This window comes from Leopardus geoffroyi, chromosome A1 (assembly GCF_018350155.1).
Source record: "Leopardus geoffroyi isolate Oge1 chromosome A1, O.geoffroyi_Oge1_pat1.0, whole genome shotgun sequence".
In the NCBI taxonomy this organism is placed as follows: Eukaryota; Metazoa; Chordata; class Mammalia; order Carnivora; family Felidae; genus Leopardus; species Leopardus geoffroyi.
The window spans coordinates 147304670-147317971 of record NC_059326.1 but is presented as its reverse complement, the minus strand read 5'-3'; the positions used below and the strand labels follow the sequence as shown (position 1 = coordinate 147317971).

The 13302-nt window shown below is 35.8% G+C and overlaps 1 protein-coding gene across 2 annotated transcripts in view; it reads left to right on the top strand.

Moving 5' to 3' along the window:
* Positions 1 to 13302, top strand: part of EDIL3 (EGF like repeats and discoidin domains 3) — a 416894-nt gene that overhangs the window by 230346 nt on the left and 173246 nt on the right. For both annotated transcript variants that reach the window (XM_045497268.1, XM_045497260.1), the window contains one exon: positions 3690 to 3803. In XM_045497268.1, the coding sequence (XP_045353224.1) occupies positions 3690 to 3803 (114 nt within the window). The remainder of the gene's footprint in view (positions 1 to 3689; positions 3804 to 13302) is intronic.

Here is a 13302-nt window from a genome sequence, read left to right as displayed (position 1 = left end):
ATGATAATGTTTTGATCTATGACAAAGAGAAATGTATGTGATTTATTACAAAGATGTTTAATTTTCATTTCATTACATTATATTCTGTGAACATTTATATGTAGTCTTTAATTAAACATGATTTATTCAAATTGAGGTCTGTTTCCGTTTAGATTGCTTGCAATGTTAATCACAGAGCAAATAGCCTTCACCGCTAAAAGAACTCCTGCATTATACTAATATATAAATGCTTCCATGTAATTTGCATATGTTATCTGAGTCTCCATGATATTAGATATGTACCTATACAGAAAGGTCTTACTTTTTTGCCTACTGTATTAAAGTACGTAACCCCTTTAATGTAACATTTGTATTTTTACAAATAATAGATTTAAGGTAGTTTTTTAGCTTAAAAAATTAAAAAAGTGGACCAATAATAAAAGGTCACTCTATCAAAAATTGGGTATGGAGAGGGGTGCCTAGGTTTCTCACTCAGTTAGGCATCCAACTTCACTTAGGTCATGATCCCATGATTTGTGGTCTCCAGCCCCACATCGGGCTCTGTGCTGACGGCTCAGAGCCTGGAGCCTGCTTCAGAGTCTGTGTCTCCCTCTCTCTTTGCTCCTCCCCTGCTTGCACTCTGTCTCTCTCTCTCAAAAATAAATAAACATGAAAAAAATTTTTTTTAAAAAACTGTGTATGGTTTTTCACTTCAGCAAATGCAGTTCCAGTTTATTCCGCGTAATGTTAACCTCTGGATAAAAGTGTAACTATTGTTTATTTCAGAGTCCGATATTCTAAATTATAATTTTCTTTGTTGATGGTTGTAAATCTGGCCTGATGGTCAAATAGCTAGAAGGTTCAAACATTGATGTGTCTCCATTCGATTCACCTTTCACATGTATTAAGTATTTTTTATTGTTTAAATACTTGGAAGAAGTAAGGAAGCCAAGAACAATAGTGCCTGCATATCCTTACAGGCATATAAAATGATTCTTCGTAGTTCTCAACGTCATTGACTATGAAAACTTTCTCCTATTAACATCTTAAAGCAGCAAGAGATGGGTTTGATTTTACTCATGATGGATAGTTCAACATTAAAATGACAAAATGCTTAGTGCCTCTTACCTGAGAATTGAAATACAGGTTGTACCTATTAGCATGAAATCCTGTGTGGGTCTCTCTACTCTGCTTGCCTTCATTCATTTCTGACTTCCATCCCAAATTTGGCTTCACTAGGTCTATCTGAAGTACAAGGGTACAGAGGATACCCTCCCACCCAGCTCCAAGTCTTTAGTGCCAAAAGATGAAGGCCATTTCTCTCTACTGGCACTCACAGTTCATCATAATCTGTCCCCTGTCTACATCTTCAGATTTAGGGCCCCAGCACCCGCCTTTGCACTCTATGCTCCAGACAGGCTGGCTACTCATGTTCCTGAATACACCATCATACCATGAACGTTTCTCTTCAAAGTTGTGACTCATTCTGGTTTCCTTTTTGGAAATACATTACCATCCCCTTTCTGTCTTTAATCTTAATTAAACCTTTCCTTCAAGATCAAATTATATTTCCCTTATGTGGTCTTCAGACATCAATACTCAGTTTCTTCCCTGTAAGTAAATAAAAGAATAACTTGTTATATCTGACTTTATAAAATAAGGCAATTCATTCTCCAACATGAAGATTTAATTTCTTATTAGCCATTGACATATTCTCATCTTTAAAAAAAAAAATGTAGTCAATATGATGCAAGGAGAGACATAGTAGGCATGTTCCCAAGTAGCCAGATGCTGCAATTGCCTTACATTGAGCTAACAATAAAATAAACAGCACAGTGATTTCTGTGCTTCTTTCAAAATGTAATGAAAATGTTTTTCATGTTAGTCCAATATAAATCAAGACTATGTGAAATTTTCAGTAAGACTGTAAAAAAGCTAAATATTCCATCAGATAAGGAATAAATGGCAACCTCCCCCCTTCCTCTCCTCCCCGCTTTCTCCCTTCCTGTCTTTCCTCCCTTCCTCCTTTCTTCCCCTCCTCCCTCCCCCTCTTCTCTCCTTCCTTCCTTTCCTCCTCTGGAGAGTTTATTTTCAAATATTAGGGAGGTTGTTATATTTTATGGCACACAACTATTTTTAAAGATTATCAGATTCTGATTTTATCCTATTATTTGATGTCATAAACTACTCATATTATCTAGATTCTTTGAACACAGTTAAGAATTGTCTCTACTCTCAAACTTTGACAGTTAACCAGAAACCAAAAAGGATGTTTTTTTCAGAGAAAGTCATCACCTGCCTAAGGAATTTTAGGCCTAACTTTACAGTAAACTTAAAATGAGAGCATAACCAACACTGATACTAAGAGGAGACATTGTTTAGAAAAAAGAAGTTAAAAAGAAAAGGCAAAATAGAGGTTTTCTGGTATGTTGTTCTTGTTCAGTCTTGAGAGGGTAATTTATGATCATATTGCTTTAAGCACTGTGGAAACCCAGATCCTAAAAATAAATACATTTTGGTACATTGTAGTGTATCAAAAGATACATTACACATCTGAAACAATTTGCTTGAATTGTCTGGGCCACTATTTCTAATCCTTTGTTAGAAATTTTATCAAGAAACATTTTGGGGGTACCAGTGCTCTCACAGATAATGTGTGGCATTCACAGAGATACAACGAACAGTGCAGGACAGGGTCTACATCTGTGGAGCTGGCAGTTTGACTAGGTGAGAGGGTGAAAGGCACATAAATAGACAATTCCTAGGCAACCCCATTCAGGTCTGTAAGGAGCTGTGGGAACAAGGGCAGAGAAGGAGTTCATCGGGAATAGATGATAGAAAGAGAAAGCAATGGGGAGTGGTTGCGTGTTCTCCAACTACTTTCCAATTCCCACAGAACCTAGCCTGGTGCCGTGCTTAGAGGGAATGATGTGTAAGTTATCACTGATAGATATTTGACTGAATTAGTCATTATTTCTTGTTTCATATAAAATCATATTCGTTGTATCTGTTGTCCAAAATTAGCATGGAAATTAGTATAATTTGCTGAATGTTTTATATTTCATGATTTTGCATCAGGTATAATAATGGTATATCAAAGGTATAAGTCCCTTTAGTCATCCTAATTTTAGAAACCCCTGAATGAGATTAGGAAGAGATCATCATTTACATTTATTATACTTTGCTTAATGTAACGAGCTTTAGCTATTAACTCTAATTTGCTTCTCATCGCATTCATCAAAGGCGAACTATTTAGAAACTAAAACATCTCTGTCAGTTAGAATTTTAATGAATTAAGATGAAATGAGACAGTGTTAATTGGCAGTTGTTGCTGCAGGGAAGGTTTCTAGATCTTGTAAGTGATACCAATTCATCTCTCTATCAGGGTTAATTTGCTCGATTTAATTCTAAGGATACACTGAATATTTCCCCAAACTATTCATATTTATTTTCACGATTGGAGAATGGTCTGGTTCTGTTGGTCTTTGGTTGGGATTATCAATTTCATTTGAACTTGATTATTAATCAGTTGTTGATTTTGAGCACTGTTTCTATTATTGACTCAACACATAGACACACACTCACAAACACACAAAAGAATAACATTACTTAGATTTTGTTTTATCTGAAAGGCCTAAATCCTTCCAATAATTAATCGTTTTTTTTCCACCAATAATTCTCATTTTCTCTATTCTTTCTCTTTTCCTCAGACATAAATGAATGTGAAGCAGAGCCATGCAAAAATGGTGGAATATGTACAGACCTCGTTGCTAACTATTCCTGTGAGTGCCCAGGTGAATTCATGGGAAGAAATTGTCAATACAGTAAGTATGCATATATGTATACATTTTCCTTGTTGTTTGAATAGCCTCCATTTATTATGGAATCTGGGTCAAAATCAGTATCATTTGCTTCCAGAGTTCCTAACTTATTGAAATGGCACATTTTGTATTTGTTATTGTTAATGTTGCTAATACACGTATCTTCCCCAGGATCGGTCTCAGTGCATGCTAGGCCTAGAACTTGACACTTTGTGGTCCAAAAGGAAGGCAACAGGTCTGCAGAGATCCAAGTGCATCTCTTTTATGAATCCCATTTTGGCTTTTGAGTATGTGTATGACCTGAATTTCCACGAGAGTGGTCACTTCAGACAGTAAATTTACTTCAGACAGTAAACTCGGGGTGCTCTAACCTGATAGCCTCTATCACAAATAAAAGGAGGATTTGTGTTGAGCTGGCATACACATGAGTAAGAATTTTACATACTGGTTATTTGCCTTTTTGGAAGACTAAGAGAGTAAGGTCTTGTGATGATGGATCAAATGATAGGACAGTGATTTTCTTGAAGTGTTTACAAAGAAGCACAAAGTGGCCCTTTTTCCGCCAAAGAAACAAAAACTAGGAAAAGATGGTAACAAGATAATAGTCATTGTGATTAAACCAGAATCGGACACAAATACCTGCTAATGAGAACAGTAATGATATCACTTACAGAAACTCCATAGTGCTACTGCTTTGATGTATATTATACTATTAGAGTATCACATTATACAAATCAGAAGGCAGATGGAGATGAGAATTCAGAGGCAGAAACTGAGACACATAGGGATGTGGTTTGCCCAGGCTCTCGCAGATAGTGACGAAAACAGGACTAGAAGGAATGTAGAATTTTGGCTTGGGATTCCTAGTTCAGTGTCTTTTCCTCTAAATCAAGATATCTCTTCAGACAGAGTTGAAAGAAATAAACATGAAAACACACTACACCTTCCATCTCTCTTACACATGAACATACGCACACATACACCCATACCCACACACACACACACACACTCATACGCTCCTTCCTTTTTAGTTAGAGTAGCAATTTTACGTGCCATTTTTCCTCTCTTCTCTTTGACAAGGATACTTTATAAAATAAAACAGGGAGAATTATTGAAGAACTTATTTGAGTTATGTATATAAACAAAATGATGATCTATGAGTACTCATAATCCCCGTCCTGAAAAAGTTGATTAAATGATGAAATTCTGAATATAAAAGAAATACATTTGGGCAAAATTTTTCTAAGCTTAAAAATAATTGGGGAAGATGGTAATTGTGAATCAACACAGGAACCTTCAGCCATCAAAGAGTGGAAGGAAAGGACAGCCTGAGCAAGCAGGTTGGTCATACAACTAAATAGAGTAGTGGCCACCCAATCAACTAACCTAGCTACCTTCTATAAAGCATTTAACTGACCATTCTGTAAGTTAACTTAATTCAGATTCAATTGGTCCTTGGCCTGGCCAGATTCAGCTCCTGTATCCTTTTTTCTTTTGGTTCATGAGTCTTACAGGTGGCTGCCAAATCAGCACCGGAAGTTGTACTAAAAAGCGCCCCCCCACCACCATGTATCTGTAAATGAACACTTCACTACTTTGACGAAGAACAAAAAGCTAATGTCAGTGCCTATTTGATTTTCATGCAGCAAAAACAGAGAGTTGGTGCTGTCATGAAGCACCTTCCAGACAGTACTAGAACATTGGGAGAGCTTAAAACAATGCCTGGCTAAGAACATGTCCAGGCAGAATAAGACCTCCTCTGATACATAGAAGGCCTGGCCAGGGGAGCAAATAGGGAGATGGGACCTTCCATTTTCCTAAAAGGAGAACTATATAGGGGACATGTCATGGGAACAATGCCCAGCAATGAGTGTCTCTCTGAGGTAGTCATGCACCAGCTTTCTGACTGACCTGAAGAAGAAGTGATAACTGAATTTGCAGGCACTCTGGGAGAAAAGCCCTAGGTCTTGAAGTTGTGTGTGTGTTTGTGTGTGTGTGTGTGTGTGTGTGTGTGTGTGTGTGTGAGTGTGTGTGTGTGTGGGTATGCCCTTGCCCTCCTGTGCTAGTCAAGGAGCAATTGGACAGTCTGTTGCCTATAGATTGAAAATGGGAGGAGACCTGGATGTGAACTAGATGTTGTAACTGATGACTAAAGCCTATTTTGAACTAGATGACTAAAGCCTATTTTATCCCTCCATCATAGATTTTACTGAGGTCAACACATCTAAAAATACCCTTGAAAAGAAAGAAACTTGATTGATGATGGAAAGACATTTTGAAATAGACTTTGAACTTAATTGCCACCAGTTTGTTATCTAGTGTCTTCCAATCAGTGTTTTCTATTATGTTTAATAAAATTCTTTGTTTTCTTTGATTTAGTTTTATATCTATATAGTATTTTTAAAATTTTTTAATGTTTATTTATTTTTGAGGGAGAGACAGAGAGACAGAGCACAAGTGGGGCATGGTGGGGAGGGCAGAGAGAGAAACACAGAATCCAAAGACTTCAGGCTCTAAGCTGTCAGCACAGAGCCCAATGCAGAGCTCGAACTCATGAGCTCCGAGATCATGGCCTAAGCCAAAGTCAGATGCTCAAATGAATGAGCCACCCATGTGCCCCTATATAATCTTTATATTTAAACTCAGGCTTCTCTTTGAACACAAATGCAGTAGTGATTTTCTAACCCATAATATGCTCTGACATTCTACATTTCTTCTATTCATCTCTGTGCCCTAACAAAAAAGATAAAAAAGAGTCACTTAGGATACACTCGAAAACATGTTCTTATTGGGGTGCCTGGATGGCTGTCTGTTAAGTGTCTGACTCTTGATTTCAGTTCAGGTCATGCTCTCACAGCTCATGAATTTGAGCCCACATTGGGCTCTGCACTGACAGCATAGAGCCTGCTTGGGATTCTTCCTCTCCCTCTCTCTCTGCCCCTCCCCCTCTCACACACACACACACACTCTCTCAAAATAAATAAGTAAACATAAAAAAATAAATAAAATATTTTCTTATTGGTGTATTTGTTTTTATTGTATTGTTTTGCAAGCATTTAGAATAAAAATAAAGATTGTTAATCTCCCTACTGTTTAGGTTTATAGGAATATGGCTCTGCTTTTTAGTGTGGCTTCTCAGAATTTTTAGAAAATCCAGAGTAAAAAGGTGCATTCTTCCCCAAAGATGATGTAGTACTACACATTGAGAACGTACTGTATTCACTCACTACAGGGCACACAGAAACACCTGCAGGTTCCAGGCAGTGCCAGCCCTAAGATGATCGAGGTTAGGATCTTGGGAATTGATAGTACAGAGATTATAATCAATGTTCCCAACTTCCACTCTGGAATAAGATTTATAAACTTTCTTATGAGCCTTCTGTCATGTACCTCAGGGGTACCATTGGGTCAGCTTATGCCTACAGTTATGGCAGATAAGCCATTTGTTTCTGCAGATATTTCAGGAGGAAGAGGAAAGGGGGAATGATGGAGACTAACTGCTGGGTGGGACAGAGGACACGGTATTGAAATGCTGGCATGCTTATATTCAAATCCAAACCCCCTTCACTCTCCTCTTGGGTATCTGCACTCATATTACTTCACTCCTTCCACTACTTTCTTATTTCTACTGATGGATTAATTAAGTTCTGCTATATTTTAAGATGAAATCATTCTCAATACGCTCCCAAATAATAAATAATGAAAGATATTGCAGAAGAACAGAAATGACTAAAAAAATCTGTACAAAAATAGTAAACTATAAACACAAATAATAAACTGGGGATATATTTACAATAAACATGAAAGGAAAAGATTTCTTATCCTTAGTTTGTGATGTCTTTCAAGTCACTAAAATTAAACACGACAGAAGGAAAAAAATCCATCAAAACCATGCACAGAACTTCCCCACAAAGGAAATAAGTAACTTGATATTTATCATATTATAGTTGAGTCATGTCTGCATCTTTATTCTTCAGTATATTTTGAATTTATAAGGCTTATGATACCTTTGTGATCTGAAAAGAATAATTATGTTTAAATGACTGTTTAATGAGAGAGCACTACATAAGGGAACAAAAACCTGTACTTACCATGCATTCTGCTGCTTCTTCCTCTCACCCCATTTCTCTACCCCCTCTCATTTCACAAATGGAAATATAAATAAATGGAAACATGAGATGGAAACAGATGAAATGGTAAAGAGGAGCAGAAGCTAGCTGACAGACTTTAGAAAGAGTATGGAAAAGAAAAAGGAGAAGGGAAAGAGGTGAATCTGAATCCATGCTGAGCATCCCAGGAAACGCCCGCACACACACTGTCTCTGTCTCTTTCTCTCTCTCCCTCCTTCCAGGAGGAATTTGTTGTTACTTATGGGAAGAGAATTGTAAGGCAAGGGAGGTGACAGAAAAATAATTTTTCAAAGATGTAAAAGGTTCCCACTAGACCATTTTGCTAGGAAGAGGTCCTTCCTTCTGCATGTGCTTCTTAACATTGTCTGTTCTTAACTCCACTGCCAGAGGTAGCCTGTTAAGGCAAAAGTCAACGTGCATCACCTAGCAGCTCAAAATCTTCCACCAACTTCTCATCTCACACAGAGAAAAAATTACAGTCTCCCTGTTTCCTGAGGTCAATAGGCCCTGCCTGTATCTCTGCCCTATTTGCTCACCTCTGTGACCACATCTTGTGGGACTCTCACTTTTTCATGTGCTCTTCCAGCCCCACTGGCCTCCTAGCTGTTCCAGGCACACACCTGTCACATCCCTGCCCCACAGCATTTCCTTTCCCATCTCCCCTTTTCTGTAATATTCTGTTATGATGTTATGAATACCCCATACTTCCTTTGGGTCTTGGCGTAAAGGCATCCTCTCAGTGAGGCTTTTCTCAGTCTCTCTACCTCCCTATCTCAACACACCAAAACACACCCACCCCTTTCCCTCTTACAGTTTTTCTCCTTAGCATTGATCATTAACATATCATATTTGTACTTTTATATATTGTTTATTGAAAATTCTTCCAGTGGAGTATATCCTCCACGAGGGAGAAATTGTTCTGTTATAATCACAGTTGCCAAAGAGTACTAGCAAACAGTAAGCGCTCAATAGACATTTGCTGAATGAATGAATGAACCTTGCATTCTGAGTTCTTTAAGTATAGGAATAGTATCTGATTTTTCATTGCCCTCAACTACCATAACTACCAAGTTATTTTTTTGTCTACTTCTCATTTTTGGAGCAGTATTCTAAAGCTGTTTTTGCCAGTGTAATGAAATATAATTTGGTATATTAATTGGTACTCAGTAAATGATACTACAAGTTGAATTGTTTTCCTTTGATTTGATAAAATCTTTTATAACTCTATTTTGCAGTAGGATTATGCAAATGGCTTTTATTTTTTTTTTTTTAATATTTTTTTTTTTCAACGTTTATTTATTTTTGGGACAGAGAGAAACAGAGCATGAACGGGGGAGGGGCAGAGAGAGAGGGAGACACAGAATCGGAAACAGGCTCCAGGCTCTGAGCCATCAGCCCAGAGCCCGACGCGGGGCTCGAACTCACGGACCGCGAGATCGTGACCTGGCTGAAGTCGGACGCTTAACCGACTGCGCCACCCAGGCGCCCCATCAAATGGCTTTTAAATAAGACAAGTAAACAGTCACTCTGTTCCTCTATGTAGACCATTCTGCTTGCAAACATCTTGATAATTTTATCTTAGATTACTTATTTATTTCTTATCCATTTCTAATATCAGTAAACATTTATTAGTGCTGTGATCTAACTACTACCAGTAGTAATGCTTGAAAATGTAAAAGTGGTAATTTTGGATATAATTATTTAAATGGTGTTGACAGACTGATCTCAGTGTCTGTGTACTTATCATCAAAAAGATTTGCTTTTCTCAGATCTTAACCTTACTCTGCCTTTCCTTCAGTTTTACTCACCCTTCAATATTAGGAAATTTATTAAGACTACCTTTGCTAGTGGAATTCACTGAAATATTTTGAATATTAGTGATATACTACATTTTTAAAACCAAAATATATTTTTAAATTTTCAGTTAAACAGTTAAACCAAAATGTTTAAGACACTACTTTAATAAACATTATTTAAAATCTATATGAATTCTTTACTATAATGTATGTCTTTAATTAATATGGCTACTAGGTGTTTTTACATAAAAGTAATGTTTATATCTAATCCTATCTATGATGACATGATGCCCAAATATGTAGTAATAATTATTATGCAAATCAATCACCTATTAAACATTTTCAATTAGTTTATAGTATTTCAAATACTGATAACAAAAGTTTTAATACTGGACAAAAATCTGCCTAAAATTTTTCCAATAATTATTTGCAACTTATATTTATAGGTAGGCTAAGGCAATAATACTTTTGATTTAAATATTTCAGCTTAGATTTCCGGATACTGTTCAACTTATTACTTAATTTGGCAGATCTCAGTTGTTTTTAGTTTTATTTTTCATTTATTTATTACAGGGAATTTAATTTTGATTATCTTTAATTTTAATTGAAGTTGCATTTGAATGATATGTGAAAATCATTTAGATGTGCTCATACTATTTATTACAGTATGACAGGCAATTCTTCTAATTATAAAGTCCTAATTTATATCCCCTTATTGTTCCTAATGATACAAGCTCAAATGTTCAGCCATTTTCTTACACAACTTGGAAGGAAATGATCATGAACGGTCAAGAGAAACGTATTCTTATAAGAACAGATATGCTTTACTGTGTACATTTAACACAATGAGATGTTTATACTAAAGTGAGCACAATGGAAAGTGATAGCACTTTAGTTAACTAATCTAAAAATAACCAGGATTATTTTCATTGATTGACTAGGTGGCCCACAATAGCCATATACAGTTCCCTGCTGGGTGTTTAAATGTGACATGATTAAATTTCAGAAATGGCACTCAAATTCATTTTCATCACTAATACTATTTCTGGAAATTAAGATAGTTACCAAGGGATCTCTTATAATGCAACATCCCCAAACTATTATGCCAGAAAGTATTAGGACTTGGATAGTTTCAGAGAGTTTTATTAAAAATGAAAGCTAAAATCTTTGACGATAAAGGGATGTTTCTAAATATCATGGTCATCCAGTTTTTTTTAATTACATATAATAATCTAGATAATTCTATAGCTTTACTTTAAGAATTCTACCTATAAAGTAATAAGGGCAAGAGATGATGATACATGTGAATATATTTAAAAAAAATTGTGAACTGACATTTCTATATCTTCATTTCTTTGTAACTCTTTTTAAGCCTTCATTACAGATGAGCTAGTATGTACAAATACACAACCATGTACTATATAAATGTACATGTGTATATTTCTTTTGATGGCAGTGCTTTCAAGTACTTATATAAGTCCAGGCTTACGCGGTGAAAATTGCCAAACGTTTTATAAATAATTAAATTATGTGATATTTATTTTTCTGTCCTCAACACTTCATTATTGCTTTTGTAAATAACTAAACACTCTGCTATAATCTTAATATTTTATCACCAACTAATGATCATATGCTCATGTTTTTAATTGAGACTTTTAACTTACTGTGTGCTAAGACTGTCTTAGGTACTTTAAATGTTATTTTATTTAATCCTCTTAACACTCTTTGTGGTGGGTTCTGTTTATCACTGGCTCCGTTTTACAGAGAAAACAGAGCGTACTGAGTGAATAGTTTGTGTAAGTTCTCATGTTCACATGGCTAGTGAACTGCACAGCCTGGCCTTACCCCCAAGCGTGGCAGCTACAGAGCCTGCATTCCTAAGCATGATTGATCCTGCTCCTTACAGGATGAAAGGAACACTGTTCGTTACAGTTTACACTTTAAGAACATTTGCACTTGAGGAGTGGCCTTGGGGAGTATCCGAAGAGTAAGAGGACAGAGTACAGGTTTTGCATTCAGATACAACTGGGGCATCAACTCTGCTTTTCCTCTTTATAATTAAATGTCTGGATAAATTAGTTGCCCTTTCTGGGCCTCAGATTCTGCATCTTTAAATGAAGTTAATAATACCATTTGGTTTATATTAATGGATAGATTAAAATTAATAGCATATGGGGCACCTGGGTGGCTCAGTTGGTTGAGCATCCGACTTTGGCTCAGGTCATGATCTCACGGTTTGTGAGTTCAAGTCCCACGTCGGGATCTTTGCTGACCGCTCAGAGCGTGGAGCCTGCTTCAGATTCTATGTCTCTCTCTCTATCTGCCCCTAACCCACTCACATTCTGTCTCTGTCTCTCTCAAAAATAAATAAACATTAAAAAAATTTTAATTTAATAGCATATATAGAGTACCTAGAAAAATTGTAGGTCAGTAAATGTAAATAAACAAATAATGGCATTAATAAATAAAATGTCACAAGGGTATTTGAGTTATTTGAAAAGCCCATGCCAGTGATCCCATCTTTTTTCTTTTTTTTTATAGTTTTGTGCAATTTGGAATTTTTTTATATACTCACACAACTAACCTATCTTTAGTTACTAACTGTATGTATTTGAGAACAACTTGTGTAAAAGTCAGCTATAATGTCTTGCATACCATGCATTAGTAGTACATAAATTTAGGAAATCCTGTGGCATTAACATAATTTTTAACAAACAAATATTGTTAATTCAACCAAACCTAAGATAGGTGTTGCTTTGATTTTTGAAAAAATGACATCATCACATACTTTTGACCCACAAACATCTAATTTCATTTCTTAATCTATATATTTTTTTGTTTGCAGTTATTGTAAGCTATCACTGCTATTTGATCAAGTATTTTAGTGAATGGTTAGAAGAAACCAGTGGTGGGATGAAAACTTCCAGTATTTTCTTGCCTTACATAGATGATCAAATAGATGTTATACCATATAACACTAAATTCCTATTCTGCTATGTCCAGGTATGACATAGATCCAAAAGCAAAATATAAACAAATTCTGATATAAACTAAAGAATTTTAAAAATAAGAGGTACCTATAGGGAAAATTAGAATTAATGCACAACTAATTTTAATAAGAAAATTGCAGAGTCCAGCATTATAATATAGTACATCTATTCATTTAGTCATGTGATCAAATAAACTGGCCACAAATATTTATTGATTTTTTTCTCTTAACATAACTTTGTACAAGGTATGGAAAACATATATGAATGAATTAATTCATCCACCAAATTACATCCAACAGTAGCCACCCTCTAGAGCTGGAAAAATGGTATTAAAATAAATTTAGTTCCTACTTTCATGGAGTATACAGATTAGTAGCAGAAAAAACAACAATTATATAATATCTAAATATAAAGCATGATGAGTGCTATGATTGAAAAGTAAAGGAAGCTATGACAGAGGTGCCTGTTCTGTTTTGGGGGTTTAAGGAAATGACATTTAATCTGAGACCAGAAGAATGTATAGTAGGTACCAAATGGAGGGTGAATTCATAAGAAAGATAATGTGCACAAGGATAAATAAACCCTT